Genomic DNA, 16533 nt, shown 5'->3' with positions numbered 1-16533 from the left:
CCCTGCTTTTGGAAAGAGGGAGGGGAGAGCAGCAGCAGCTGCTCCCCTCCCAGACCAGTCCAGGAAAGAAGGGGAATAGGAGGGGAAAGACCCCAGCCCCTTTTCCCAAACCAGGCAGTCCTCAGTCTGGAAAGAGGCTGGGCGCATTGCCCTATTGCCTCTCTCCCCTCTGAGACCAGGCTGAGAGAGGAGAGTACTAGTGTTCATTTTCATGGGAGAGAGTTTCTCTTGGAAGATCTTTCTCCTGGAGGGAGCATGTTTCCCCCAGGAGAAATTGGATGAATGTTTGTATTTTCTGCCATTTCTCCTTGTAGAAAGATAGTGCCTTTATGTGGCTTTTGTAGAGTGTGACCTTTCAGTGCAGTGCTCTGTACTAGGTCTCTGCAAAGCTTTGGTCACTAATTCAGTTTGGAGGAAATTCGGCAGCCAGATCTCCGAATCCAAATTGAATCAGGAGACCCATTAATCTCTCAGAATCGAATCGGAAGCCTCTGATTCAATTTGGAGAGATTCGACGATTCAGCCATAGACACAGCTTTATGTTTTTTTTTCTACATTCCTCAAAGTACCAGGTGCGGCTCATGAATGGTGAAATGGTGGGGCAGATGGAGCATCTCATGGGAGCGCAGGGGGGTTCCCTGTGTGCTCAGGGACACACCCAGAAGTGGACCAGAAGTACTTCCAGTTCACTTCTGGGTTTGCCGCCAAGTACGCAGGCCCCCCCCCAGTGCTCCTATGGGACATGCCATCCACCCCACCATCTCAGCATTCACAAGTCACACCTGTTACCTCGAGGTATGTAGAAAAAACATATAAAGCTGTGTCTATGGCCGAATTGCTGATTCTCCAAATCAGAATCGAATCTTCAGATTCAGCCAAATTGAATTGGAATAGTGACCCTAATCAGTGAATTGAATCACTGTCCCCTGAATCAGGCTGAATCTGAATCAAATACTGCCTGCTTTGCACACCCCTACTCTGTACCTATGCATGGTATGTGCAGGGGCTGATAAACCTTCCATAGCCTCAGCTATAAGAGCAGTACATCTTAATTCAAGCGGAGAAGGATCTTGTGTTTATATCCAAAGGTGTTAAGTTTGATTGCTGTTGCCAGAAACCCACCATGATGTTACATAGGCCTCCAAAAGTGCTGAGGTATTTTTCATCTGTATTTTCTCCCTCTAGCTGTACAAAATATGTTTGATAGTCTGTTGTTGAATAGAAACTTAGTGAGCTTACGTTCTGTTAGTGATTTTTTTTTTTGTTCCCAATTTTGTTTTTAGGAATGACTAACCGACCAGACCTGATTGATGAGGCACTGCTGAGACCTGGGAGATTGGAAGTGAAAATGGAGATTGGTAAGCAGTTTGCTGTGGCTCAGTATATGACATCAAATTGACTTAGTGCTACAAATAGGGCTCAGATTAGAAATCACTAGCTCATGACTAGAACACTGCTGCACAAAATTTGGCAGCTCTGTTTTATGAAGATTATTTAATTGGTCAATTTGCATATATGTTCAGTCATAAATATCTCTCCTGAAAATGGTGTGGTGTTGATGCTGATAGGGAGGTATGGTGGCAGAGCTGTTAAGGACCTTCACTGTAGCTCCAGAAGCTTGAATTCAAGCCCTATTTTGGGCTTGTTCCAAAGACTGCCACCAGTCTACTGTGTAATTCAGCTAGGGAAGTGATTCTTATCCAGGGTGTTGCAGCACCCCACCCCGGGGTGCCATGAGATTGTTTTAAGAGTGTCACAGGGTGCTGCACAATGTTAGTACTGGTAGGTGTGCATACACCTACACATGATTCACAAAATTAAACTCAAATTTCAAATGAGAATCCATAGTGTCAAAAAAACATTCTGACCTGCTGTAGTCTTTATGAATTTGTTGCAACAGAAGAATTGCTCTTTTTTTCTGTAGTCAAAAAATGAATGCATCCAAAGAGCTGGCACTTTTGGAGGGGTACTTTGAGTCAAAGGTTGAGAACCACTGAGTTAAGGGGTCAAAGTCAGCTGGCTATGCTGCTGGGTTTCCTTTGTCCATCCTTTGTGTTCCATTAGTAATAAAGACAGGCATGCCTTAACTGTGCTAGTGCTAGGGTCCACTAGACTTTGGAGAACTTTTGACAACCTTTTTTTAACTTTTATTACTGGTAAGAAAACAGTGGCTTGACACCAATTTTCCATCAAGAAGTGGGAGTGATGTGGGTATGTAAGATCTTGTTCTTTGCACCTTTCAGAAGACCAAAAAACCCCTAATAATGTAAAAAATGGTTGAGTTTTCAATAATGCAAAAAAGACAGAAGTACTTAATAAATATTTTTCTGTAGTTGGGGCAAGAGCTAGTGGTTATACTTGTATCAAATGGTAAAATAAATTTTATTCTAGTAGTTACTAAGGAAGATTTTAGGCAGCAGATACCAAAGCTAACTATTTTGTAGCCAGCAGGATAATTGGACATCTTGCATCTTAATTTTTGAAAAGTGGGCTGAAGAGCTGCTGTTAATATTAATGGCCTGTTGATATTGGTTTTTTCAATAAGTTTTGCACACCAGAGAAGTTCTGGAATAAAGCTAATTTGTGTGACAGTGTATAAAAGGAGTAAATGAGATCACCTGGAACATTATAGACCTCTTAGCCTGATATTGATCCCAGACAGAATGGGAACAGCTGATTTGGGATTCAGTTAACAAAGAATAAAAGGTGGGCAATATAATAAATCAGTGCGTGCATGGAAAATTGTTTTCGTCTGACTTTGATATTTGTTTTGATGAGATCTGAAAGTTTCATTGATTTAAGGTAATGACCGTGTAATAAACTTTTGTAAAGAATGTTGTGCTTTACCCTACAACATGGTTTAAGACATGAGAGCAGTATAAAATAAACATGGTATGTATGATGTTGATTAAAAGGAAATTAAATAAGTTTCAAAATATTATTTAAATAGGGAGTCTGTCTCTAGTACCACAAGGAACTTGTCTTGGCCATATGCTGTTTATATATGTACAGTAAAAGCTCTGTTATCCGGTATCCCCTGGGAATGGGGGATGCCGGTTAATCAAATATGCAGGTTAATCTAATGTGCACGGTCTGGTGCACTCCCTGGCATCAGTGTGCTGGGGGACAGGGAGGGGGACCCTGTGCAGGCTGCTTTGCCCCACTCAGACTGCTTTGCCCAGGGCTGTGGGCTGAAGAAGTGGCAAAGAAAAACTCTGCTTGCGGCAGCAAAACCCGGAAGTGGTACTTCCAGATTCGCTTTTGCCGCATCCCTCGGATGCCAGTTAATAGAGTTTTCTGGCTAATAAAGTGCCGGTTAACACAGCTTTTGCTGTATCTACTTTGGTTAAGCCATAAGGTGCAAATCTACCCTGTCTTCTACTTGAGTTCAGACTAACATGGCTAGCTACATCTCATATTGGTAAGACCCCACTCGTGGTAACCATATTGGTATAGAATTATAAGGTGGTAAGATATTCTTAGACAATGGTTACTACAAGGAATTGTTGTTCACAGGAGACTTTAGTTTCCCAGAAATTAGAGAATATATGCTGCTAATAATGGTAGGAATCTAGAGAATCTTAAATGTGATTGGTAACAGCAATAATCAGTAAACCATCAAAAGGCAAACATAATTTTGGACATGACTTTGGTAAGGATCTTTTAGAACAGTGTGACCAACCTTTTTGGTGGGAGTGCCACAAATTTAGCCCTGCCCCAGCCCCTTGCTGCTCTGCTTTCTGCTCCCTGTGCTGTGCTGCATACTCCCTCCCCAATCTGCCATGTGCCACTTCTGGCACGTGTGCTGCAGGTTGGCTACCCCTATTCTAGAGGAGCTGACTATAGAAATACCTTTTATCTTGAATCATTGAGGCTAAGTACAGACAGTCAAAAAGCCCAAGGCTGAATCTGTTCAGTTTGATTGCATGTTAGTCTAAGCTGCATAGATTCAATCGATAAGCCAAGTGAACAGACATTCACTTTTGATTCTGGAAATGCAGCCACACACCTGCAGTGAACCAGGTCAGAAGCCGGGGAGTGCTAGAGCACACCTCCCTGCTTGGCAGGAGCAGGCAGCTTGAGCCAAGGCTAGCCCTCCCACCCAGCAAGAGGTATGGGGATTGTGGGGGAAATGCAAAGCATCCTAGGATTCTGGGGGACTGTGAGTTAACTTGAATCTGGAGGGGATCTGGGGCAGAAGTTCAATAAACCGATTTAACCTAATCAATTAAGTCTGATACTGCATTATTGGCCATTTTGAAAGTGGTTTATGTGCATTAAACTTCTGTTGTTACAGATTTGAACCAGTTTCTGATCACTTATACCAGTTTGTGTGTAATTGCTGTCCCTAGCCATGAGCATGAGTTGATTCAGTTTAAATGGAAGGTTAAAGGTAGTATTATAACTCATTTTCTTAATTCTAAATGGACAAACTTATGGCAAGCCAAGGGACTGAAGAACCTGAGGACTTGAATGAGAAGGACCATGAATGGCACGTGCCCTCGGCAACTGGTGGGGCACGGCTACACCAGCAGTGGGAGCCCAGTGGTCGTGAGTGGGGAGCTTCCATAGACGCCACTGGCACTGTCAGCCAGGGGGTGGGGGGGAGTGTCAACCAGGGGTTGGCGACCACCTGCAGGCTCCGCCAGCAGCAGCGGTGGCAGCCAGGGGCAATCGTGGACTGCCTGCAGATGCCGCCAGCACTGCTGGTGGCGTGGCAAGTGGTGGCCGCCCGCAGATGCTGCCAACCTTGTCGGCGGCGCCTTTTTGCAGGGGGTGCACCGCCACGCGCAGGGGGTACGCATGCACCCCTACGTGTTGCCCCTGTGAAGGAAGTTGACAATTTGTCTTTAAATTAATAGTGCAAATATCATTTTGGAGCTTGTGTCCCTAGCTACTGTTAAAAATGTGCAGAAAAGGCTTCATGAATGACCACTTCAAAAAATGAATTAGGACTAGTTAGAGCAGGGGTTGGCAGTGTTTTCGGGCAAAGTGCCAAAAACACCTACAACCTTGACTTATAAGATGTTGGCATGCCAGGAGCAGATAGCAGGGGAGCTGCAAGGGGTCCAGTCCTTGTGGCTGCATGCCCTTCCCCACAGTCTACCCCAAGGCACACGTGCCAAGCCAGGGGTTTGCCTATTACTGAGTTAGAGGATTTACAAGGAATGAAAAAAGGACTGATAAGTTTTGGGGAAAACATGCTAGAAAGCTGTCCTAAGGGTCAGAAAATGTAGGGACAAAGAGAAAAAATGCTAGATTTTTGCATAGGATACCAAAACAAATTACAAAATGTTCTTCAGTTGCATAGATAAGCAGAAAGATCAAGGGAAAAAGCAAGGCCATTGTGCAGTGAGGACAGGCACGCATTAAAGAAAATGCATGTATGACCCAAAACTAAATATATATGTTGCCTTAGATATTTAGTAAAACGTTGTTAAATATGGGCACTAAGGCAGGATGACTAATGAAAATAGTGATATGGAAACGTACATTACCATATTCAAGGTGAAAGCAAAACTTGAAGAGACTAACATGCTTAAATTGGGGAGAATCTATTATTTCTATCTCAGAATTCTGAAAGAACAGACACATGGAAGCCCAGGTCCAGTAGCAAAGACTTTTTAATAAATGTAAGTAAATGGTGGTTGTATCACATGACTGGAGAATAGCAAACGTTGCACCTTTAATTTAAGAAGTGTTTTAAAAAAATCTAGGTATTAGCTTGACTTTAGGTGCATGCAAGGCTATAGAACAAATCTAGATGGAAAGAATAAATAAATACCTAGAAACAAATGGAAAATGTGATAAGATACAGTATGCATTTACCAAAGGTATTTTGTACCTAACCTATTAACTTCATTTAAGATAACTATTTTTTCTAGACAAAGCAAATGCAGTAGATCTTTTTCTTAAAGGGCTGGAGCCACGGCGGGCGGGGCAGCCATAGAGGGGTGCTGAGACAAGGGAAGGGTCGAGGGGGAGGCTCATGGCAGAGCCTCCCATGCAGCGAGGGGCAGCAGGGATCACCGCCCTCTGCCTAGCAGCACCCGCTGAGTTGGGGCTTTTTTAAAAAGAAATGCTGGGAGCTCGGGCAGTCAGGGCAGCCATTGCTGGGCTGGGGGGATGGGCCTAGCTAATTCGGAGATTCAGGACTGATTCGAATCACCGAATTGAATCACTGTCCCCCAAATTGGCCAATCCAAAGCGAATTCTAGCCGCTTTGCACAGGCCTAATAAAGAGTATACTCTGAGGAGACCAGAAAGAGCTTGCCATCATTAGTAAAATGAAGTCTTAATTTGGATATGATTGCTACTAGAGATGCACTGATACATCAGTCTCATATCGGATTGGCACCGATGTGTGGAAAATTGACTGTATTGGAAATCAATTTTTTTAGGCTGATGTGTCCGATAATACCACTGGTAAATACCCTGTGCATGAGCTCAGCTGCAGTGGAGCATGCAAGTGGCGAGGAGCACAGCCTGGCAACATGCAGAGCAGCTGGGTCTGGCTGGTTGTGGGGAAAGGGGTGAGAGGGGAGGGAAGGGGCATGGTGGGGGACAGATTGAGACCCCTGTGGTGAGGGAGAGGGTGGAGCTGGGGCAGGAACAGGGGTAAGAGCTGCACAGTTGTGGTGGGGTGGGCACAGGATGGAGCCGCAAGTGGCTTATCTGAGGGGCTTAGGGAGGGGATGGTGGATTCCGCCATTGTACACACCCTGGGAGGGCATGGGTGGGGGTGTGCCCCAGATCTGCATGGGGTGGGGGCTGGGCCAGGCTGAGCTCAGGGTGGGTGGTGGTAGCACTGGGAGGAGGGGTTGGGAGGGGCTATGGTGAATTTTGTGGTGGCTGCAGGTCCCCCCCGTTCCCCACTCCCAGTGCTGTCGCAGCCTGGCCCAGCCCCCCCCTCACCCCACCCCACCTTGCACAGATCCAGGGGCACCCCCCCTGCTCCATGCCCTCCCCATGCCTCCTGGACAAGCCACTTGTGCCTCTGTCCCATGCTCTGCCCTGGCTGGGCAGTCCCTGCCTCAGCCCTAGTCCCAGCCCTACTCCCTCCCTCACTGTGGGGGGGGTCTCAATCCCTCCCCCCTCTCCCCTTCCACCCACAACAGGTTTACCAGCCAGTCGCTGCTCTCCATGCTGCCCAGCTGCATATTGGAATTGGATTGGTATCAGCTGATATGGCTCGCTAAAGATCAGCCATCGGTATCGGCCCAAATATTCTCTACCAGTGCACCCCTAATTGCTACATATAAATATGTTAATGATTGTCAATCATGGAAGGAAAAGTGCTATTTAAGCTAAAAAAAATAATATTGATACAAGAATAACTGAGTATAAACAGTCTAAGTAACTTTAAGCTGGAAATTACAACATTTCTAATCATCAGAACAGTGAGGTTCTGAAAGAACCTCCCAAAGTAGTAGGAACAAAGCCAGTGTGGGAGGCAGGAATAAAACACAAGAATCCACTCTGCAAATCACTTGCTTCATGATCCTTGGGCAAGACACTTAATCCTTGGGTGCCATCTGTAAAATGACAATAATTGTAAGCTGCTGGAGGCTTAATGATTGATGTTCCTTGAGTTCTCAAATGAAAGACACTATGAAGTACTCTACCCTGTGAGAACAGGCTGTCCATGCTGAGGAGCAGCCCTGTATGCATGGTCTCTAAAGAAAGGTGAGGGCTCCCAGTCTTACTTTATCCTCAAGATGCAGCATTGAGGCAATAGTATGATCATAGTTCAAGGCCTGACATGCTCTCTTTCTGTATATCTCAGGTTTACCAGACGAGAAGGGCCGGACTCAGATTCTTCATATCCATACCTCAAGAATGCGGGACCATCAACTGCTGGCTGTAGATGTAGATATTAAGGAACTGGCTGTAGAGACCAAAAATTTCAGTGGTGCTGAATTAGAGGGTCTTGTGCGAGCTGCACAGTCCACTGCTATGAACAGACACATAAAGGTTAGTCATGATTTCCCATACAGGCATCAAATGGCAATAATGGCTGTGCAATTTGTTCACTTCTATGATATGTTTTCTTCTGAGTGTATGATGGAGCCTTCAGGTACCTCAGAATTTGGGTATCTTGCATGAATTACAAGCTGCAAGCCCATAACTCTTATGTGGACAAAATGTCTGTTTTTTCCATCCCTTGCACACGTCCTTTAAATGCCCCACATGTAACCCTGTATGAATGTGCAAGCGAATTGGCTTACTTATAAATCTGAGAACCTTGACAGATGTTACACTTAATATGTGATGAATTGGTTAATCATGTCATAAGTAGTGACCTGGCCACACATTCATTCAATTAATGGCACAATAAAATGAAAAATAAGCCACAAAATTATTGTACAAAATATGTGTAATAACTTTGTGGCTGGTTCCTATCACACCTTTAACTGAACAAGTGGCCAGTGCTCCCAGTCTCTGCAGCATGCTGGAGCCCTTCAAGACTCCCATGTGCTCCAGAGGCTGGGAGCACTGGTCATTTGATTGGAGGGTCCCAGCCAGGAGAACGTTGGACCCTTTGGCTCCTATGCCCTCCCCTGGCTGAAGGCTCCCTCAGCTGATCAGAGCTCCCAGTTTGAGAAGTGAATGGAGTCTTTGGCCAAGGCTTTATGTGCTCCCCTAGCTGTGAATGCCCATCAGCTGATTGGGACTCCCAGCTGGTGGAGTGCATGGACCCTTTGGCTCTATGCTGCCCTCTGGCTGGGAGCCCGATCAGTTGACAGATGCTCCCAGCTGGAGGAGCGCATCAGGGACAAGCTTGCTACTTTCTGATGCAGGGGGAGCCTGGGATTGTTATTCAGGGTTACCCCTGCACTGGCAATATGGCACAATGAGATCTGATTCTGGATCCCAGAGTTATGCCTGCTACCATGCACATGTGGTGTGTGAGGAAGCGTGATTACATAACTTATCATAGAAGTAGGGTCGGAAGGGACCTTGTAGATCTTCAAGTCCGACCCCCTGCCTGGGCAGGAGGAAAACTGGGCTCAAATGACCCCAGTCAGGTAGGCATCAAGCCGCTTCTTAAAGACCCCCAGGGTAGGAGCCAGCACCACTTCCCTTGGAAGTTGGTTCCAGATCCTAGCCGCCCTTACTGTGAAGTAGTTCTTATGGATGTCTAATCTAAACCTACTCTCCAACAACTTGTGGCCGTTATTCCTTGTTATCCCAGGGGGCACTAGGGGAAACAAGGTCTCCCCCAAACCCTTCTGGTCCCCCCTAGTGAGTTTATAGACAGTCACCAGGTCCCCCCTCAGCTTTCTCTTGTGAAGGCTGAACAGGTTCAGGTCCCATAGCCTCTCATTGTAGGGTCTGCCCTGCTGTCCCTGGATCATGTGGGTGGCCCTCCTCTGGACCCTCTCAATGTTGTCCACATCCCTCTTGAAGTGGGGTGCCCAGAACTGGACACAGTACTCCAGCTGTGGCCTGACCAGTGTCGTGTAGAGGGGGAGGATCACCTCGTTGGACCTGTGCATGGACCTGTGCACTGAATGAACTTAAGAATGTAGCTACCATTTATTGGGTCTACCATTTATTGGGTCAGACCATAGGTCCATCTTGCCCAGTCTTCTATGTCACACAGTGGCAGAGTCAATGCTGAAAGAGTGAACATAGTATTACCAGGTTTTTTTTCCACTGTTCCTCTCTCACTAGAAGCCTCTACATTTAGGACCTGTTAGGATCATGCATCAGGTCCTATCACACCCTTAATTTAATGTCTGTCAGGGACCTGATTCATCAGCATGTTCATAAAAAGAATGCAAGGAAACTATTTAAACTCGATGTGCTGTTTTGGAGACAAATGGACTTGTATGTTTGGGTAGCTCATGGCACTAATGGAAGTTCTTTTGGGCCAGTGTGGATCCCATGGTAGGTGTATAAGATAATGGAGTCCTTTTTATTAGGGTGAAGCTAGCAGGTGTCAGATATTCTCTTTAGAGCTTAAAACTTGTTGCAAAAATTGTGAAGAACCTTCATGCCACCCACTCCTTTGATTTGGACACTTCGAAATAAGTGGAAGAGTAGATTTCTCTCTCAACCGGTTCCCTGCCCTGCTAAACTCCCTTGAGGGGGTTGAGGGATTCTATGACACTTGTGAAAAACCATGCACCAAGCAGGCAGGTTTCATATAGACTTCCTGTCCTATAGTGGCCTTATCTACCTCACAGGTGGATGTAACTGATGTCTGTTCTGTTTGGGGGAGAATTATACCTTTGAAAGGTGGTCTGTGTGCTAGCCATTTTCTTCAAGGACATTCTGTCTAGGGACATTCTGTTGAAGCTTCATCTGCCAGAGAAGTCTGTACTTGTCACTTCTGACCTACAGGAAGTGCTGTTGGGCCCTGGAAACCAAAGACGTCAACACTAGCTGGGTTCCATCAAGCAAACATCCTGTTATGGGGTTGGAAGAGAGAACTCTGTGGAAGGCACCAGTAACATCACTGACAGCTTCAATACCAAGGGCTAGCCTGCTTGAACCTGCCCATTACCCTCACTTTCATAGTAGTGGCTATTGACTCACGTCTCAGGACACCACCCTCTCCCACATGTCAAGTGATTCTGCTCCCCAGTTCCTCATAGGCCAGGCCACCCAGTCCACAGCTATGTGTCAGCCTCCAAGAGCAGGCAGAAGGCCAGCAACAATCTCTGTCTAAGGAATCATCCTTGTTGCCTGGTGATGCAGTGGCACTGCCCCTTCTGTTAATGACTTAACTTGGGCTTTCCCAGATTTTTTTCCCCAGTGTATGGATCTCTGGATGTTGAAACCACAGTAAGACCGGGAAAGCCATGCAAATTGGCCTCTATATGTGATAGCATCTGGTAGACTTCTCCTGCAAACCCTACACCTCTGACGGTTCATGAACAGGAAGGTCTTGAGATCACTACCTCATCCCTTTGCAGAACTGGTGGCTGGAACCCAAGTATATCTGAGAAGGAGTACTGTTTTCAGCCTCTCCCTGACATGGGCCTTAATTATGGATATATAAGGGATAGGTTGGAGAATTTACCCTCCTCGCCTGCAGATTAAAAGGAGCAAGCCCTCTGAAAATGAAGATGACATGAGAATTCATGTACCGGTATATGTCCTGGAACTCAGAGTCAGTATACTAGCCTGTAGGGCGTTGCTGCTGCTTCTCACATTCCCCGATGCATATTGTACTGGACAGTACTGCTGTTTGAACTAAACAAATGAGAAGAGAGGTTCCTGGTTCCATTTCCTTTCACTGGAAGCCATCAGATTCGATACATATTGAAGCTACTGTGTGTTGATAGCAAGAGTTATCTGCCTTCTGAATGTCTTCAGTAACTGCACAGATTTTAGCAGTTAGTCTGTTACCCATCCCAAGGGATTCCTGCAGAGGACCATTAGGGAGCCAATGTTGCATTTTGGAGGCCTGGGGGCAAGATCTATTCAGTGTGAAGGAAAATGTCAAACTTTCCTTGACAGGGCAGGAACCTGGGGTGGTTATCAGATGCTTTTCTGCTACCATGCTGTCACAGCCTCCTATGTGTTTTTCAGCCAGTTTTTTTTTGTTATCCAGAGTCAGATAAGAAATGCATGATCATCCTTGTAGTTCCTAGGTGACACAGGTGGTTCTGGGTGATAGGCCTTCTATGGAAGTCCGTTCAGCCACCAGTTTAGGTCATAGAGTATCCATTCTTAACTTCAAAGCACCCACTGTCAGATGCTCTGACCCAGTTGCAAAGTTGTTTTGTTTCTAGAGACTGGATGTTGGCTAGGTTAAGTACCATGGACAGTGGCTTATTTAGGTGAGTCCAAGGGTTCCTTTTATAAAGAGAACTAGCCAATTCCCTGTCAAGAATGGAGGGGAGGGCATGCAGGGACAGTGTTGCGACCCGCCAGCACAGAAGTGTGCCCCCTGCCCCGCCACCACCTGTCCCTCCCTGTCTGGCTCCCTTGCTCCCTCTGTCCATAATGTTCTGGGCCTCACAGCCAGTCACCGCCAGCCCTCTCGGCAGTGCGTGCGCAGTTGGCCCCAAAGTGTTACTGACTGACAGACTAAACCCTTTATTATATTAGAATAAGACCTCTACGAGAGAGACTTTTTTCAAAATTGCAGGGGCTCTAGATACGAGTGGTCTAACATAACATAGACCCTGTGCAAATTACTATATAGAAGATAAAATAATTGCAGCATTTAAAACTTTCCTACTCTTTTTCCTTTTTTTAAGCTCTGTTAAGGTCCACCTCACAGCATTCTTGGTTGTGAACCTGTTCCTGTCTGGAACCTTGATATCATCCTCTTGAGAGAAGACTAAACGGTCACCTTGCTGGGGTCACCTGACCCCCAGTTATCTTTCCTGCTTGGTGCAGGGGGCTGGACCCGATGATCTTCCAAGGTCCCTTCCAGCCTTACAATCTATGAGACTTATGGGGCTTCACTTTGACCCTCTTTCAGGCTGTTCTTTATTTTCTGTCTTTCTGAACATGATCTTCCCAGTTGCTGTCATCTCAGCTAGGAGACAGAATGTAAGCTGCAAACACATATGGCTTACCATCCCTGCACAACATTTAACGGGGACAAAGACAGGAGTGGTGTGTTTAAAATTTAATTCTAAATTCACCCCTAAGTGATCTCATCTTATTAATTTGCTTCTAACACAGTCAATCAGATTGTCTTTTTTCCAAAAACTCTCTGCCGGGAGAGAAATTGAATGCTTCTGGAGCCTCTGTTCCCTTGTTGAGAGAACCAAACAATTCATATGGTCTCCATGGCTGTCTGTTCTAAATGCCAAGTCCTCTTGCCCCAAGAAATATCTAAATAGGTAATACAGTGTATATTGTGGTATAAGCAGATGGCTGCTATTCTTCTCCCAATAAAGACAAGGATTATTTTGCCATAGCTCAAGTGACATCCTCTACCAGTTTCAGAAATATGCCAGCTTGCAAAACCTGTAGCCAGTGACAAGGAGTAACCCTTTGACCCATGTCAAACATTTTTTGGACTTAACAGTGAAGGCTGGCAGAACAGCATTACAGTTGCTGTTCAGGTGATGTTCCTTGTCCCACAGTACTGCAACAACACTGCTTGCCAGTCATCTGCAGCAGGATCCAGATGGATTCATAGTTGAAAAAAGAATGGTTACTTACGCCAATTTAACTGGGGTGTTTTGAGATATTGGGCTACGATCATTATTTTGCGATGCCACTCCTTCCTACCAAATGTAAAAGCTAAACTGTAGTAATTTGGCAGTTTGTGTCTATAAGAGTAAATTGCCCTGGTACTCTTGCATGTATGGTGGAATAGAGTAAAACTTGCAGTGGATTAGCTGATGCACGGTAAGTCACGTCCCCTCACTCCCTTGCCCCAGTCTCTTTAACTTGGTATAATTTGTTTATCACTCTTTATCCTGTTATTGTTTCACATCTGTGCACTAGTAATTCCCTGATTGTATTCCCCAGCTCTCCTTCTAGGGAGAAGAAAGTGTCAATGCACATGCACAACTTTCTTCTACTGCTTTGGACTAGTCACACTGGCTTCTTTCCTTCTTGTGGATCATCAGCCAACTTAAGTTCTCCATGAAACTCATGTAGTCCATGTGTCTTCTGTGAGTTTGCAGAGGTCTAACTGAGATAACTAAGTAAAGACTTCTGATGATGCACAAGAAGTATAATCCAGCATGTTCTCCCTTACGCTGTTTTTATAGATATGTCTGTTTAAAATGTTACTGAAGTCTTTAAAATCAGTAGCTATCTTGTACAGAGTGGAGTCATTTTTTGCTAGACTTTTTCAGAGCGGAAGCACACTAAGGCGCCATTTCGGTGTATGTCAAGATCTGAGGTATTCACTAAGTTTATAATGCAGTATTTTATAATGAAATGAGTTCTTGCTTTCTCAGTGTTCATCACTTATTAAGGTTGTTGCATCTTTAACTGGACAGAAGAGATAAGAACCATGAAATGTCAAGTTAGGAGATGAATCAAAATGTAAAAAGCACTATTTGACAGTGTTGAAATGTGGATTAATTAGCTCATACAGGTGTAGGCTGAAAGACATGGCTCCTTTACTTCATAGTCCAAAACTGGTGCGAATATAACGCAGATGAGAGCCTTTCTTAATTCCACATATGCTTGTCATGTATAGAAGGAAAATACAAGGTGAATAAAAGTCTATTTTATCTTTTAAGTACAATGATTATGATAATGTATTGTCTTACATTTTGGTATAGAAGACGCATATCAGGCATTTTTTTCTAATTACAAAAACTTGTAACTGATTTAAAAAAAAAGAATTTGTTTAGATTCTTCAACTATGAATGCTTGTCTTTATGGCTGCAGAGTATTCTGAGATTAAATGTTAGGGATGGAAGAGACTTTTTACATTAGATCAGTGATTTTTCAACCAGGGTGCCATGAGATCTTTTTAGGGGTGCCACACAATATTAGCTTTGTTAGATGTGCAGACATCTACATATGTGTAAGCTTGTGAATCCAGAGATTTCAAATAAGAATCCATAGTATCAAAAACACTCTGACCTGTTATGTCAAAGTGTTCCTGACATAGAACTCTTCCTGAGTTCTTTGCAACAGAAGAATTGCTCTATTATGTTTCAGTAGTCTAAAAAGGAGTGAAAACTAAGAGCTGATATTTTTCTGAGGTGTGCCTTCAATCTAATGAGAGGTGCCTTGAGTTTAATAAGGTTAAGATACCACTGAATTTGATTATCTAATAAATTCTTCTAACCACTGCAAACTTTAGTCCCCCAACATGTCAAAGTAATCAGAGCTTTAATAGTATCAAGCACTGCTTCTCTTTTTCAGATCAGTAAAGCAAACATAGTTCAACATACAGTGCTCTTTTCCGTTTTTGGGGTTGTTTTTTTTTTGGACAAGCTATGTTTAACTTAAATATGTCACCAAAATATAGCTAACACACAGTCATTTTTTCTTGGAGCTTAATTAGTTTAGGAGTTCAGACCTCTACACCATTTTTAGCTGTTTCTGATGAAGCTTTCAAATCATGACTTCAGTGCCAGGTTTCTATTTCTTACCCAATAGTGAGCTTCCACAATTTGTTTTGGGCATCTGCATCTCCCCTGTTGAAAGGTTCTTAAGCTTAGTTTTAGCAGGTGAAGTTAGAGTATAAATGTGCATTCAGGCAGACAGCCATTTTTAAAGACCCGTTCTTTTGTTATGTTTTGCCCATGTCCTTAGACCAACACGGCGACAACCTATACTCCTGTTATTTTTGTTAGAACTTTCTTAGGTTCATCTCCTAGAGGTGGGCCTTTCCTAAGTTGCTGTTAGATCTTCTGACCTGTTTACTTTGGTAAGTTCACCTTTTGTTCAGAGATGCTCAAAACCTAGTTAAACCTTTTTCCAACAGCTCTAGTCTTTGAGCCCTTCCTCTACTAGTTTCTCTAGAAACAGTGGGGGACTCATTGTAACAAGATCAAGACTTGCTGCAAATTGCCTGAAAGGCTTAAGGAGCATGGTAAAGCCAGTGTAAAGGTTCAGGATCAGACTAGTAAAAAGAACTATTTGCTCTGTTACCATTATTGAAAGCAAAATGAATTCTGAAATCGCACTTCTTTCTCCTGGACAAGTAAATTGCCTGGAGCTCCCAGTGAAGACAATTTAAAGGTTTTAAGTTCTTTTTTAATCTCCCCCCCACCCAGACTTATTGAGCACCCACAACTGTGGCTGAAATCAGTGCAGATGCTCATGTACATGTACCTGAGCTAATGATTTTCTCTCCATGCTGTGCCATTTTTCAATGATCCTGATTAGGTGAATTGTAGGAATCTAATTCAGGCAAGTGCAATTCCCTCTTAATGCATGTTACTATAAATACAGGCAGTCCTAGACTTACGACTGTTCGAGTTACGATGAACAGCAGTTGCAACATTTGTAAATTGACACCTGGCTTTCAAAGTTCTGGCATGGGATTCAACTTTACGATGCTGGATATAGCATCTGTCATGGTGGGAGGGGAGGGGAAAGGGAAGGGGCATGGGGAGGCAGATCAAGGCCCCTGTGATGAGAGGGGGACTGGGGCTGGGACAGGCTGGGGCAAGCACTGCCCAGCCGGGGCTGCACCAGGCTCTGGGAGCTGGGGCTATGGCTGGGTGCAGGAGAAGCCACGGCTCATCTGGCTGTTCCCGCCAGTGCCAGGTGGGCAGTGCTGGGACTGTGCTGGGCTTCACTCTGGTGGTGCTGGGAGCAAGGGCTATGGGCAGCCACAGGAGAAGCTGTGGCTCATCCAGCTGCTTCTCCGCTGCTGTCCCCGTGGCAAGGTGGGCAGTACTGGGCTGAGCTCCGAGGGCTGTGGGCAGCCTTGCGTTGGTTGGGGAGTAGCGGGGGAGCAGTCGGACAAGCCACAGCTGCGCTCCACAGGCTATGGCCGGCCACGAGAGAAGTGGTGGGCTCCCCCCTTCGTGAGGCGGAGCTACCCATAGCACCTGGAGCATAGCCCAGCATTGCCCGCCTCACTGTGGGGCAAGCATCAGGGGAGCAGCTGGATGAGCTGTGGCTTCTCCCTCAGCC

The 16533-nt window shown here is 45.0% G+C and overlaps 1 protein-coding gene across 3 annotated transcripts in view; it reads left to right on the top strand.

Moving 5' to 3' along the window:
• Positions 1 to 16533, top strand: part of NSF (N-ethylmaleimide sensitive factor, vesicle fusing ATPase) — a 106701-nt gene that overhangs the window by 57928 nt on the left and 32240 nt on the right. For all 3 annotated transcript variants that reach the window (XM_006017664.3, XM_006017663.3, XM_014516905.2), the window contains 2 exons: positions 1284 to 1358; positions 7787 to 7974. In XM_006017664.3, coding sequence (XP_006017726.2) covers positions 1284 to 1358; positions 7787 to 7974 — 263 coding nt within the window. The remainder of the gene's footprint in view (positions 1 to 1283; positions 1359 to 7786; positions 7975 to 16533) is intronic.

This window comes from Alligator sinensis, unplaced genomic scaffold (assembly GCF_000455745.1).
Source record: "Alligator sinensis unplaced genomic scaffold, ASM45574v1 scaffold755_2, whole genome shotgun sequence".
Lineage (NCBI taxonomy): Eukaryota > Metazoa > Chordata > Crocodylia > Alligatoridae > Alligator > Alligator sinensis.
Note: the sequence above shows the minus strand (reverse complement) of the source record. Positions and strands in the feature narration are given on the sequence as shown.